This window comes from Echiichthys vipera, assembly GCF_963691815.1.
Source record: "Echiichthys vipera genome assembly, chromosome: 22".
In the NCBI taxonomy this organism is placed as follows: Eukaryota; Metazoa; Chordata; class Actinopteri; order Perciformes; family Trachinidae; genus Echiichthys; species Echiichthys vipera.
The window spans coordinates 16,709,237-16,724,071 of NC_139847.1; the positions used below are offsets into that span (position 1 = coordinate 16,709,237).

Sequence of the window (14,835 nt, forward strand, 5' to 3'; positions counted from 1 at the left end):
ATGTTTGGCTTCAAAGCAGTTTTCTTATACAAAAATGCAAATAAACTCATCAGATATGATACTGTCATACCTTACCACCACATACAGATGCACGCACACACGCAAACAGGCACGCACACACACACACACCTGACAGGTGGCAAACTGGCAATTAGTCCGTTCCCTCAACAAAGCTTTCCAAGTCTTCTCACAGTATGACCTGAGAGGACTGAGCTGCATACACACACACACACACACACACACACACACGCACACACACACACATATACAACTCCTCTCCTCTGACCTTCCTCACTCGCCCATTGAATCAGAAACTGCTTGTCTCTTTTTCTTTGAGTCAGCACTCTTGTTTCCTTTCCTCTCCTACCTTTCTCTTTCTATCCCTCTTTTGCACTCTCATCGACCCCCCTTGTCACACACACATGCACAAACACACACACACACACACACACACATACATACAGTACATAGAGACAGACCGACAGACACACCTTCCTCGTCTGATGTGGCAGCAAAAGCGCACAGATACACGTGGCCCTGAGGACGGAGATGGGTAGAAATTTGAAGGATGGAGGAAGACGGAGAGGATGTTGAGAGAAAGATGAGGTCAGAAGAAGAGAGACATTGAGAGAAAGGGAAGACAAGTGAGGAACAGAGAGGGAGCGATGAAAAATGCAGCGTAGCGGTAAGGCGGGTTATCTCTGGTTCCCTTTGGAAAATCCCCAAACGCACAGCGAGGGTCCAGCAGTCAAGGTGAGAAGCAAAGGACATCCCTCCCTCCCTCTCTGCTTCTTCCTTGTGCACCCGCCCGCACCCTCTCCAGCTGTTCTCATTACTGTGCTTGCGTGTGTGCACGCTTTTTTTTTTTTGTCTGCATGTGTGTTTGTGTCAAAGGGTTGTTTCATGCATGTGTCTTGTTTATTTGTCCTTTTGTGCAGTCAGATATTATGAACTTGTGTGCAAATTTTCTTTTGCCTGCCTGTGTATGTTTGTGTGAAAAATGCCATTTAGTGTGTGTGTGCATGTGTTTTCTGGATGCTGTGAGCACATCAGCCCTGGTCGAGCTCCAGCACTCCTCAGGGCGTCCCTGTAAATGCCAGAATGTTGGCACAGACGAAGCCTTCTCTCTGTCTGGACTGCTAAAAACTTTGTTCTCTTCTCTGTCGGTCAGCAACTCACAGACACACATGAGGGTTCACAAGAGCTCAGAGAGGCCAAAAGGTGGAACTCAGACAGAGAAGTGACCTTTATAGCCAGCGGTTAGGTCTGTTTGATTCATGGCGAGCTGGGAGAGCTGTCAGATTATTCAAAAACCAATGTTCCTTGAGGAGGAACGTTCCATTTTGTGAGTCAAATTTGGAACAACTTTTTAAGCCTAGATACACAATGATACTTAAGACATATCCTGTGTTTAAAGGAACAACATATTACGACCCTTTACTCTTGAGTTAGGTGATACTCTCTCTGCTATGGTAGCAATTACAGCCCATGCTAAGTATCTAGTTCTTCTGTTTATTGCACTCAAACCCCCTTGAGATTTAAAGTTAGTCCACATACTGTGAAAGTACCAAAACATTCAATCCACAGAGAAATGCACACAGCCTGTATTCAGAAACTGTGTGTGTGTTAAACGAGCCATCACCACTTCTGTATGGTTGGGGTGTCACCATTATATTATATATAGGTAGAAAGTGGCACAACAGTGCTGTTACAGTCATTCCCCTGCTGTAATGATGGTGCAGAGACACAGAAAACACATGTGTGGAAGACAAGAAAACACTGACCAGAGCAGAGTGGGCTTTGTATTATCATAAAGTGGGCATGTCTGTAAAGGGGGGCACACACCAACATCTTCACTCATCTTCAAAAAGTTGAAAAATGAAACTTAGTGAGCATAATATGGTTCCTTTAGGGTTGATCTGGTAGCTGTTCTGCAGCTTTCGATCAGCAGATGGAGCTTGCCCAGGTTGGGGTGTTTAAAATTCCATCCCAAATGACAAATTAGTGACTATCTCGTGAACAACCGGAAGAAAAAAGCAGTTTAAGAATGAAATATTTCCCTCAGGAGTGTGGGAAATAATGCAGGTTGAAGAACTTTTTGTCCATGCAGTTTAAAAGCAACAGGAACAGCATCTGCCAAACAGTCTCACTGGGTTCCCTGAACTCTGGTTGACTTTTCCTGCTGGCAAAAAACACTAAATGTAAAAACTCTCATGAATGTATAATAAATACATATTATCTGTCCATATGATACAACAATAATAATGGAAGACATTATAAAATAAGCTGACATTTGTAGCTGATCATTGCACCAAACCCGGTTATATGTTGATATATCTGTAATATATCATGTTAAAAACACTAATAGGGCCTTTAAAGTAAGCTTGATTTGAACTATAATCTTTTGGCCTTCTTGTTATTTTTTGCAGCATGCTCTCCACAGGAATACAACAGACTCACACAGTGAAATTGACACACATCTTTTACTGAGGGGAGCGTTTCCTAACCGCCCTGCTTACAAGTTGTCGTGCAAGTCACCCAGAAAAATGTTGCTTCTGAAAGTCAAGCGAGCACATTGTTTGCTGGTGCTACCGTAGGACTTGACAGAGTTGCTTTGAATGACAGAGGTTATTTTTTACTTAACAGCTGTAGATTTTTTTTGTTTTTTTTTAACACTTTAGCTGGCTTTAGGTTGTCCACCCAAGAATACAATGCTGGCACAGAAATGGAAGTTTTTACGTGTGAGTTTTCTTCACTAAGTGCTGAGTGATGGTTTCTACAAAGCATTTGAAAACAGCAGTGCTGATGATAACACTACGGAGAATGCCAGCGGGGCTACATGTGCATAAATTAATAAATGATAATTACTCCCATCGTCAGACAATTATTTTTGCAAGCTCCTGTGATGCCTCCTCAGCTGTTTCCTCAATTAAAGTTGTTTTTTTTCCTGCTCATTTGCTCAGATAATAATCAGCTTTGCTGGTAAACAAGCTTTTGTACGGCTAACCTTGGTCTTTGTGCTTTTAATGCTGATTCTTATCCTTCCGACAAGAGTTGCATCTGCAGGTAAATATTTCATCATGCAGGGACAAAAACCACCCACTTTATTCCACCGTTATCTTCAGACAAAATCCTGTATTCCCACTGCTTCATATTGTGCTTATAGCATTAACACTCACAGCTGTGGCATCACATCCTATTGCACTGATATTGACTCATCTTAAATCTTCAGATGTTCTTAATGTATAGTTATGGTAGAAAATGCTTTGCATGTAATTGCATCATACACAAACTCTCTCCTTGAGGCCCTTTAAAACTGTTTTCCTGCGTCGTGTCACATCTGCCTACGGTACCGCAATAAACCCACTGAATCAAGTGCTTATAGGATGAAAGAAAACAGCTCTCACTTCATGATCAATCCAATATATTTCCTCTTAATTAAAACATTTCCCCGCAGGACATTTTAATGACGCTTATGTTTCTTTTTCAGTGGATTGGATTGAAATAACGACACAGGAGGCTGAATATGTGATCTCACAGACAGCTTATTGAGTGACTGAAGCAAACTTGATCTTTTGACCTTTATCATGACATGACGCTCATCCCCATGCAACGAAGACATAAAATCGCTTGTACAGATGTGTAAAAATCAAATAAGAGGTAATCTGATTTAAAAACACACAATTTTGAACACAGGATAAGACTTGAGAAAATCACTGATTACTTTATTTTGACTTGATGTGACCAAGCCCCCACCACAGCGACTTCCTGGTTGATCCAATAAGGAAGTGCCAAAAACTGCAGTTCTCTGAGTGTCCACTAGTTTGCACAATGCAGTTTCTCATTGACCCCCGTGTTAAACAAACCGTTTTCACACCATTAATTAAACCTTTTTATGGCCTGGTCCAAAAAACATTCTAGTCTGTTTGTTTAGGTCATATCTCCATGGCAACACTGAGGGGGTGAATTTTTTTGTACCAGGCTAATTTTTATTTTATTGAAGGTTAAAGTTTATGAATAATTAGGGATGTGGCCTCTTGAGTGACAGCTTGCTGCTGGCCCTCACTTCTCCTCAGAGGTAAACGTCAGCCAAACGGACGTATCTCCCTCCCCCCAACATCATCAATGCTCTTTTTTGGTAAGAGGAAATGAGGCGGAGTCAAAGTCTGACAAGATGGCGACTCCCGTAGGCGAGGACGGTTGGATCAAGTTGAGAGAACGGACCCCAACAGGTTTGCTTCATTTATTTTCTATACAGTCTATGGATATGAAATAATATCCTCCCCGAGCCTAAAGATTAGAATCTATGTTGTATAAAAATATGCTTTGAATCAGTCTACAGCAGCCTACACACACTGGAGGCAAAAGTTTCTTATTTCTTTTGGCGGATGTTCCAATTTCATGGTTTGCATCCTCAATCCCATCAAATACCCTCTGCGTAAGGAGGCAGGTTGGGGTGGTGAAGGGGTCAAACAAGCACTGGATTCGTGATCTTTTCCTAACCCTAACTAAGTGGTTGTGTTGCCTTAACCTAACCACATAGTTTTGTTTGAATTCACAACATTATCCAAGTGTTTCCTGTGTATAAAACAACTGCCATAGGGGGTTTGACGCGCAGGGCTACCAAAGACAAGTATTGAGAAATGACGGCAAAGGGTGCTGACAAAACGGCTGTATGTGACCAGTCGGGATGAGGGATGGGTTGGAAATCTAATAGTGCCATTTTACACTTGTAGTTGATTGAGCTGGACCTATTTTAACTATTTCTCACATTGTTAGGAAGCTACAGTTATATCAGTGTATCTTATAAACTCATATTGATCTCTAAAGTAACAAAAGCTTTCAGTTAAATGGAGTGGAGTAAAATGTCCAGTATTTCCCTTTAAATCGTTGTAGAGTATGAGTGAAAGCATAGACTGTATACAAAGATGGATGGTTCGAAGTGAAACCCAAACATCTGGATCGCCCCCCTGGTGGCTGGCTGCAGTAATGGTCATAAACTCCGCCCCCTCAGTGTTACTGGATGGGACCAAACTAAGTAAATCAATGTGCACTTGTCATAGTGTTTTTTGAACAAGTTATACATGTTACAAAAACAGGGTGAAATGTCATCAAATGTTTCTGTAAATTATATACCAACAAGCCTGTGAATGTTCTCATTCGTCCAGGTCATCGTTATCCTCAAAGCACAAGGCCGATGATGTCACTGAAACCCTTTGTGCTCCAAGTGCCCACGCCCGTCGTTAGAGTGACAGTCGTTGGTGGGCAGTTGCTTTCGACTTCGTTAGTGCTCTATTGAGTCTGAACGACAGTCGTTGGGGTCACCCGGGCCATGTGTGAACAGTTGTCCTTTGAGGTTAGATTGTTGAATCTCCTGGGAAGGGATGAAAGGGCGGCATTGTAAATTGTAAATTGGATACAATGCCGCCCTTTCATCCCTTCCCAGGAGATTCAACAATCTAACCTCAAAGGACAACTGTTCACACATGGCCCGGGTGACCCCAACGACTGTCGTTCAGACTCAATAGAGCACTAACGAAGTCGAAACCAACTGCCCACCAACGACTGTCACTCTAACGACGGGCATGGGCACTTGGAGCACAAAGGGTTTCAGTGACATCATCGGCCTTGTGAGAGGTTAAATACCTGGATCTCCACACCAGTTAGTTGGACCAGTCCCAGCCTGGTCAGATGCGTACATGAACTGATGAAGCCTCTTGGATGAGAGGTGAAACGTCTTCCTAGACAAACAACCAGTCCTTTTTTGACTGAAATTGCTTTGAGGATATATACCAACAAATGACTCTTTACTTTTTAAAAAGTAAAGTGGCGTTACATTTGGCAATGGGTGCAAAATGATTTATTCAGGACTCAAAACAAAAGGATTACTCCTTGGACTTGCCTTGGGAACTTGAATCAGGACTTAATATCACTGACATGTCAGCCTAAATATCTATATCTGTTCAATCACAAACATTGACACTTGCCTCTTCTTGCCAGCTTTTGCTTGTGCATTCTTATGAAAGGAACGGCAGTATTGATCAGTTGTAGTTGCTGACACATGTAACTGCAAACATCATTTATTGAAAGCTATAAAAATATAAGCTCTCGTCCATTCTCCTTGTCATGTACAGTGAACAAACATACAGGCCCACTCAAACGTGTGCCCTATTGATGCTGTGAAATACAGTTGTCCTCTGGGATGTGGTCGATAAGTGTCTGCGTCTTAAAGCCCCTGGATTAACCTGCCGTTGCCCGATCGTAGCTTTCAAGTCGTTTTAAGTTCTTCACGCATGGTTGTGGCGCTGTGTCGCACGTCCAATCAAAGCCTAATCCAGGTTTTTTTTCCGGACTAATGCCTATTGACTTTTCACAGAGGTCTTACATTGAATCAATTCCCCAGCTGAGCACACAGGAAGCTCAATGGTTAATGGCAGCCTGTGAACGGGGCTGAATAATGCCTTTAGGTGTCAACGGATGGAAATGAGACGAGGGTGTGTGTGTATGTGTCATTACCGGAAAATAATCCTACTACACTTTATCGTCTTCCTCCCCTCTCATGTCCTCTTTCTTTCTCTCCTTTCTCTTGTTTCATCCTGTCCCTTCTTTTCTGCTCTCTCTCTTTCTCTCGTCTGTCTGTGGGGTTGAGTGATGAGGGAGGGAACCAGTCCATCCGTCACTGTTGATGTGTGTGTGTGTGTGTGTGCGTGTGTTTGTGTGTGTGTGTGTGTGTATGTCATCTGGCGCCGGGTGGCCTCCCACTGATGTAAAAGGGATCCGTCATGTCTCTCTGTCACAACAGCAGACACGCATGAGTAGATGTACACACATACACATACACACACACATAAACACACACACACACAAACACACACACACACACACACACACACACACATACAAAGTCCTCCTGTCTCTGTGTAACAAAAGATCTTAGTAAATCGTGTGTCAAAAAGTGTTTGGTTATATTGATACTTTAACTGACCAGGACATGATCTGATTAGTGTCTCTCTCCTTCCTGATAGATTATGTTTTTCACTGGAAAACTACAGTATAAATATGCATCATGGCCAGATATATTGTGAAATCAGGACCTTAATATCTTTCTGAGGTCAGTAAAAACAGTTTTTAGGTGCTGGACTTGTTCAAGCCAATGCTATCATATCGCATTATTGTTTTTATCTGTCTGGGCATCCTAAATTTGGTAATGCAACGTGATGGGATAATTCTACAAATTCTGCCTAAAATATACAACTACAGCATTGAGTTTGGTGCATAAATAGCAGCACCTGAAAGTAATCCTTGTGTGGATTTGTGGCTTCTCTGTGACTCGAGTGGTTTTCAGCATGCTAAAAGAGGCCCTTAGGGGAGAGCTGAGTATTCTGGAGTGGCAAGTAGACATAAGATCGTTTTGGAGCAGCAGCAGGAACTGCCTGTGTGTTTTGGGCAGCCCCTGCTGAACTCAAGAGGAACTGCGGCAGTAATAGTACTAAATCTGGTTTCTCTTTAGATGTTGGACTCAGGTGACTTTCTCTGTTTTAATCTTGTGTAACTCAGTATCTTGTTAGAGGATCTAAGTGAAGAGGGGAAGGGAAGCCCTTTTGTCACTTTGTGAAAGGGAGGAAATGATCAGTGTGAAATCAGCTTGAAGTCTAGTCAGAGTAAACGCTCTGCAGACTGATGTACATGTGTCCCCTGGGTGCCTGCTGTGTGAATAATGTCTCTATATAAATCACTGCTTAATAGTATAGACTGTGTTTTACCCTGTAAAGCAGCATCGCTGATGGCCCCGTGACTGTTTGTGTTTGTGACAGTACATGTGGTGGGCCAGGATAAAAGTGAAGAAGGACGGATTTTATTTAAATTGACTTTGAAATGTTATGGTAGAATGTTGTTTTTTCGATATATTTAAAAATACTAGGTGAAAAAAAAGTACAATGATGAAAGTTTTTTGAAGTAATTACACCATTCTTATGACCCCAAAATATGGATGAAATGAACTCCCTGTGTTGTGCTCCTGCAATCATGCATGCAAGCAAGTCTTTCCATTTCCTTGCTGGGGGATTCACTGTACTGTAGCACCATGCTAAGCATTCCACTGAGTTAAAATACAGTACGTGAAAAATTAAAGGTTTATCTTACAAGGGAAAAATCATAAATGAATGATTCTCTGAAAACAAAACAGACCAGGTAGTGTTGTTGACAAACCAAGTATTTTTGTTTACTAAACCCTACTAAGTAGTTTTATTGACTAAACCCAACTAAGTCGTTTTATTGACTAAACCTAAGTCGTTTTATTGACTAAACCTAAGTCGTTTTATTGACTAAACCCAACTAAGTCGTTTTATTGACTAAACCTAAGTAGTTTTATTGACTAAACCTTACTAAGTCGTTTTATTGACTAAACCTAAGTAGTTTTATTGACTAAACCCAACTAAGTCGTTTTATTGACTAAACCTAAGTAGTTTTATTGACTAAACCCAACTAAGTCGTTTTATTGACTAAACCTAAGTAGTTTTGCTGACTAAACCTTACTAAGTCGTTTTATTGACTAAACCTAAGTAGTTTTATTGACTAAACCCAACTAAGTCGTTTTATTGACTAAACCTAAGTCGTTTTATTGACTAAACCCAACTAAGTCGTTTTATTGACTAAACCTAAGTAGTTTTATTGACTAAACCCAACTAAGTCGTTTTATTGACTAAACCCAACTAAGTCGTTTTATTGACTAAACCTAAGTCGTTTTATTGACTAAACCCAACTAAGTCGTTTTATTGACTAAACCTAAGTAGTTTTATTGACTAAACCCAACTAAGTCGTTTTATTGACTAAACCTAAGTAGTTTTGCTGACTAAACCTTACTAAGTCGTTTTATTGACTAAACCTGACTAAGTCGTTTTATTGACTAAACCTAAGTAGTTTTGCTGACTAAACCTTACTAAGTCGTTTTATTGACTAAACCTAAGTAGTTTTGTTGACTAAACCTAACTAAGTAGTTTTGCTGACTAAACCTGACTAAGTCATTTTATTGACTAAACCTAAGTCGTTTTGCTGACTAAACCTTGATAAGTCGTTTTGCTGACTAAACCCTACCAAGTAGTTTCATTATCTAAACCTTACTAGGTAGTTTTGTTGACTTTGTTGACCACACCCAAAGATTGGGGTGGGCAGTGTGTGTGTGTGTCTCACATACACACACACTGCAGAGAAGATGAGAGGCAATACACTGCAGTGCAAACACGGTTAATGATAGCAATCTGATTACACCTTCCAAGAGACTCCAGACCTTTGGATTTCACTCTGTGCTATTAGAGCTAAGTTAATGGGTGGGTGAGGAAATGAATGGCTGCCTAAGTGAATGGATGTGTAATTAAAGAATGGGCGATACAGTCTATGTAATTAGCTTGTTTATGTGCAGTAGAATGGATATAGGCAGGCGTTCAGGCCCTGCACCTGCGGTGGCAGACAAGCAGAGAGAGAAGACGGAGCGCAGGAAGAGGAGAGGGTGAGAAGGGTGACAGAGGAATGTATGAGAGAGAAAGAGAGAGAGAGCAAACTCCTTATTCAGGCCTTTTCTGCTCACCCGTCACATCAAGGCTCCAAATCAATCCTGCAAATTGGTTTGTTCCTCAACAAGGTTACCAAATGACGAAGGGATGGGGGGAATGAAGTGGAGAAGGAGAGGCAGAATATGAGATAGAGAGGGAATATGTGGGAGCTGTAACGAGAGGGAGATGGGAGGAGGAGGGTGGGGGATGTCCCAGTGCTGACATATTGTCTAATGCAGAGCCGTGTGTGTGTGTGTGTGTGTGTGTGTGTGTTTGTGTGTGTGTGTGTGTGTGTGTGTGTGTGTGTGTGTGTGTGTGTGTGTGTGGGTGTGTGTGTGTGTGTGTGTGTGTGTGTGTGTGTGTGTGTGTGTGTGTGTGTGTGTGTGTGAAGGCTGAAGGCCGACAGTTAAACCATATAGAAGGGGTGAAGGATCCGGGTGATGTTGTTTGTTACAGGTAAACCGAATCGGCTGAGTTATCGCATCCCAGCTCACAAACCACTTTGTCCATGTGGCAAATAGACATGTACATGCACATGTTGGGATGAGTTTGCGTGTGTGTGTGTGTGTGTGTGTGTGTGTGTGTGTGTGTGTTTGTGTGTGTGTGTGTGTGTGCGTGTGCGTGTGCGTGTGCGTGCGCGTGCGTTTGTGTGTGTGTGTGTGTGTGTGTGTGCGCAGTTTGTTGATGCAGCCAAAGATGCTCCTGTAACCCTGTCACGATGAAATGTGGGACCCATTTCCTCCCATTCCCAGCTGAGGCCAGTGGAATTGGAGAGTAAATATATAAATAATAGAACAGATAAAAAATGGCAGACACACTAACTGTGTTATTCTTTCCCTCTGACCTGATGTATGAGCTTCTGTTTCCCTGCTTGTGTCTTTCAGGAACACTTCACGCCCGAGTGTAAGTTTAAGGAGTCTGTTTTTGAGAACTACTACGTCACCTACTCGTCGATCCTGTACAGACAGACCCAGTCGGGTCGGGCGTGGTACATCGGCATCAACCGAGATGGACACGTCATGAAAGGGAACCGTGTCAAGAAGACGAAGGGAGCTGCGCACTTCCTGCCCAAACTTATTGAAGGTACAACAGATTGCAGATTGCACAAGCTGTTCCAGAGGCAGGGACCAGTCAGTGTTGTCCTGAAAAAATGTTCAGTGCTTTTATATTGTCACCCTATCCATAAAACATGCAGGTCAGCAGCTAATGCTCAGGAAAAGTCATCACTGTCTTATGTAAATGGCAAAAAGTTCAGTATTGACCTTGAAAATAGTCCTTGGAAATATTAGGCTGTCAAAACAGTCCCAGTTTCCTAGTTTAAGAAGTAGGTAAGTGGACCTTGAGCTGTTTTTATGTCAAAAAGCATTTACCTCTTTGAGCGGCTGATGGCTCAGTGGTTAGAGCCGTCGCCCCATGTAAAGAGGCTGAAGGTCCATGAGGCAGCAGCCGTAGGTTTCACTCCAGCCTGAGGCCCTTCACTGCATGTCTCCCCCTCTCTCTCTCACCCCATTTCCTATATATCCTTTATAACAAAAGGAAAAAAAGAAGTCACCTAAATAATGCACCTTATTAACCCGTAGAAGCATTAAACGCCAAGTGATCTCACAGCCGGTCAGGTTAGTTACATGTTTTTACTTTAAATTCTTCTCTTATGTCTACCTTATTCTGTGTGCACATCGAGCCCTGTACTCAGAGAGGTGCAGGATAACAGATGCAGTAAAGGAAATGGCAGGGAGATAATGACCCTCACAAATGCTAATTTTAACTGATCAAGCACTGTTTTGAAGTTAAAGATGCATCAGTGCTGCAGAGTTGGTAAAACGTTATGCTTTCATCACTATGAACGACCACTGTTCTGTTATGCATAGTCATATGATCCATTGCTCTAGGACTTAATTAGATTTTTTTATTTCAATTACAAGATAATCAAGATGAAACCACTATTGTGCCGTATTCTGTTTCACACAGATTCACCTTACATCTCTCATATGAAGATGTTACAATCAGTGCAGCTTTAAGATGAAAGATTAGAAGTAACCCAGTGTCAGGACACTCTTTGTTTTATCCCCCTATATTATTTTGTCCCCACTTTTTTTTATCTATTCGAGGCTTGCTTGCATTTTGAATAAATTAGGTCTTGTTCACATTATTAAAGCCAGTGTGTGCATGATTTCTCAGCGATGTTGTCAAAAAACAACCAATGACTGACAAAACACTTCATCCTACATCTACCTATATTGTCACTTGTCTGTACTAACTATTTACAACCTCCTCCCTCCCCAGTGGCCATGTACAGGGAGCCCTCTCTACACGACGTTGCCGAGCAGAGTCCGCCCAGGAAAACACCTAAAACCTCCAGTGACTCGCCCGTGCTCCAGAACGGCAAGAAGGACCTTCAATCCAAAACCAAAACCTCTTCCTCCTAGCGCTTAGAGATACGGGTGGACGGAGGAGGTGGAGGACACCAGCGGACACCTGAATAGGATTGTTAGGGCTACCTCCACCTGCAACACTGACCCCACGAGAACTCTACGTACCACAATGCACTGGTGTTAAGTTGGAGAAAAAGGAACAGGTCCAGGCAGAGTGGAGCTGGCCAATGGGAAGCCCATTTTACCTTCACAGACCCCCACCCACATCAGCCCTCCACCTTCGTATTAGATTGTGATTATCAAAGCCTGGGATTTAAAAGCAATAACTCCATGAAGAGGTGAACAGTCGCCTAGAATCGTATAGCATGTCACCGCAGCGTGTTTAACCTGCTGGAAGGAAACCCCACTGACACCCTCTAGCCATCATCAGCGACATCCTTCCAGTCAACCAAATATCCGAGCAAAAGTCTTCCTGGTTTTACCACAGCAGGTCCCCCTGCAGCACATACTTTACAAAGGTGTTGTGTTTTTCATTTCCCCACAGGGTTCCCTGCTAATGTTAGCCTGACACAGAGCCATGCTAATGGGAGGCTGACACAGAACCTTGCAGACTTTTGTTCTGCAGCCATCTGCTCAGTCCACATCTTCTGTGTGTGTCAGCGACTTTGTGAGATGGCCTGGATACTTGTCAGCCCTGTTTGTGTGTGTGTGTGTGTGTGTGTGTTTGTGTGTGTGTGTGTGTGTGTGTGTGTGTGTATGTGTATGTGTGTGTGTGTGTTCCCTTCTTCTTCCATTCACCTTTGGCGCGATTTGATTAGTTTGTGACATGGACTCAATTTTCCACTCGGCGGCACAAGAAAACCCCTTCCCTTGCTCTCCGGCTCTGTTAATGGAGTCTGAGGCTGATCAGAATCTTTCGACCCCTAAACGAGAGGCCAAGAGCTCCCTCGACACGCCGCATAACCACACACACACACACACACACACACACACACACACACACACACACACACTCCTTATACACTGACATACACTGACATTTATACACGCGCAGAGGTATGTGTACCGTGTGCACAAACTGAAGTGTCCTGATATCCATGAGCGGCAACCACAGAAAATGATCTCACGACTTAACACAATGAGATGCATTAACACACACTCATAAATGCACGCACAGATGCCAACGTGGTTGTGTGTGTGTGTGCAGACTCTGGGAAATGATGAGGGTATCATCAGTGAGATGGGGTACTGATGGAGCCTGACTGTGTAGCTTGTGATTGCACTGCAATAGCTTTTTTCACTGTGGTCGACCATGCATTGCACAAAAACCCCGAGGCCCACACATTACCCGTGGACCCTCTATCACTCAATGTGGTATTCCTGTCTAAAAATAGTTTTGTTTAATTATCCAAATTGTGATACCACCTTATGATGAAGGAAAAAACAAATTGTGCATATGATCTGCAGATTCTATGCTACCCCATCACATTCCTTATGCCAGAAATATTGCGCTTCCTGTACTGTATGTACGTACACTCCACCAAGTCAGTTTACAGCCATGGGGAGTGCTACTGAGCCCATGAAAACAATTGTATAATGTCTTCCTAGGCCCCAAGGGAGAAAATTACTCCACTGACATCACTTGAGTAATCTTGGGTTGTGATTGGAGACATTAAAGTCTAACTGAAAGACTGAAATATGAACTGGAGCTGTGAAGTAGAATACCACAAAAGACCTAAAACTGAACCCCAAATCTGGGCTTTACCTGCATATTTAAGACACGGCCAACTTAGCATTGCACTCCCATATAACATTTTATGACTCGTATTGTCATATTATCGGACTCACAATGTGTAGTTTAAAAAATATTTTCAAGCAGAACTTCCTATATTTTTTTTGTGCCAGTCATTCTTCTTCCCTGTCAAAACCTGCCGCCTACATTAACCACAATGCAACTGAAACACTGCCAGTTTGGTGGGAGATTGTGGTGCGTTATGCTCGTAGCAGCTAATGTAGCAGAGGTCTGGTAACGTCCCTTGTTTTTCACGCCACAGCCCCAGGTTTGTTGATTTTTCCATTTCAGACTACTACTGTAGTAGTTTTCAGCCTCAAATGCCGACACTGACTGATGTGAAATCACTTAAGGCAATTTATCAGAATTGAGAAGAAAAGATAGGATGGGAGGCAGAGCAGTGAAAGATTACCAGACAATGACCAGACGAGGAAGGTCTAATGAAAGATTTCAGCACAGTGCATTGTGGGGGTTGTAGGATCCAGTGTTTTGGGGAGTTTGACCCAGAGTAAGGACTAAAGACCAGGATATCTTGGTCCCTGCTGCTTCGATTTTGACCATTCTTTTTTTTTTTCATCTTTCTCTTGGAAGTCACAGACCTTTATGGAAGTGCAATACTAAATCACTGGAGTGGTCCTTTAAGTCTCTATTTACACATGGAATCAGGCAACACCATGCTTCACATGAACAGCTCGCTCAGATTTCTGTTTCTAAATGTGTTCAAATGAAGTGCCATGATTATTTCCTGTGGATTTTCATGCAAAGGAATTCAAGCCTACATCAATTTCAAGTATTACACTATTATGATTGAGAGTTTCTAGAGGAAAATTAAGAAAGCAGGATCGTCTATGAATAATTGATAGCTGCGGTACGTAAGAAGAGGATGGAAAGATGGCTGTGTTGTATTGACTTTGATCACATTTCTTTCAGTGTCTATCCGAAACACTCTCTTGTTAAAGAAACTACTTAAAATATTCCACTATGCTAGTTGAGGAGACCTTGTTTCCATTTGTTCTTTCCATTCAACACAAAAAGCAATCATTTTTCATATCAAACTTTCTTGGTACAATATGCCAGGCGGGGTAATTGTTTCTGCCTAATGTTTATGTATTGTGGGAAGCGA

At 42.4% G+C, this 14,835-nt stretch overlaps 1 protein-coding gene across 1 annotated transcript in view; it reads left to right on the forward strand.

Moving 5' to 3' along the window:
- The window catches only part of fgf11a (fibroblast growth factor 11a), a gene marked incomplete at both ends in the record, with an annotated part of 94,956 nt that extends 82,982 nt beyond the window's left edge, over window positions 1-11,974 (forward strand). Inside the window, 2 exons of the mRNA XM_083937464.1 lie at window positions 10,433-10,631; window positions 11,832-11,974. Of these exons, the coding sequence (XP_083793590.1) occupies window positions 10,433-10,631; window positions 11,832-11,974 (342 nt within the window). The remainder of the gene's footprint in view (window positions 1-10,432; window positions 10,632-11,831) is intronic.
- Window positions 11,975-14,835: the final 2,861 nt, after the last annotated feature.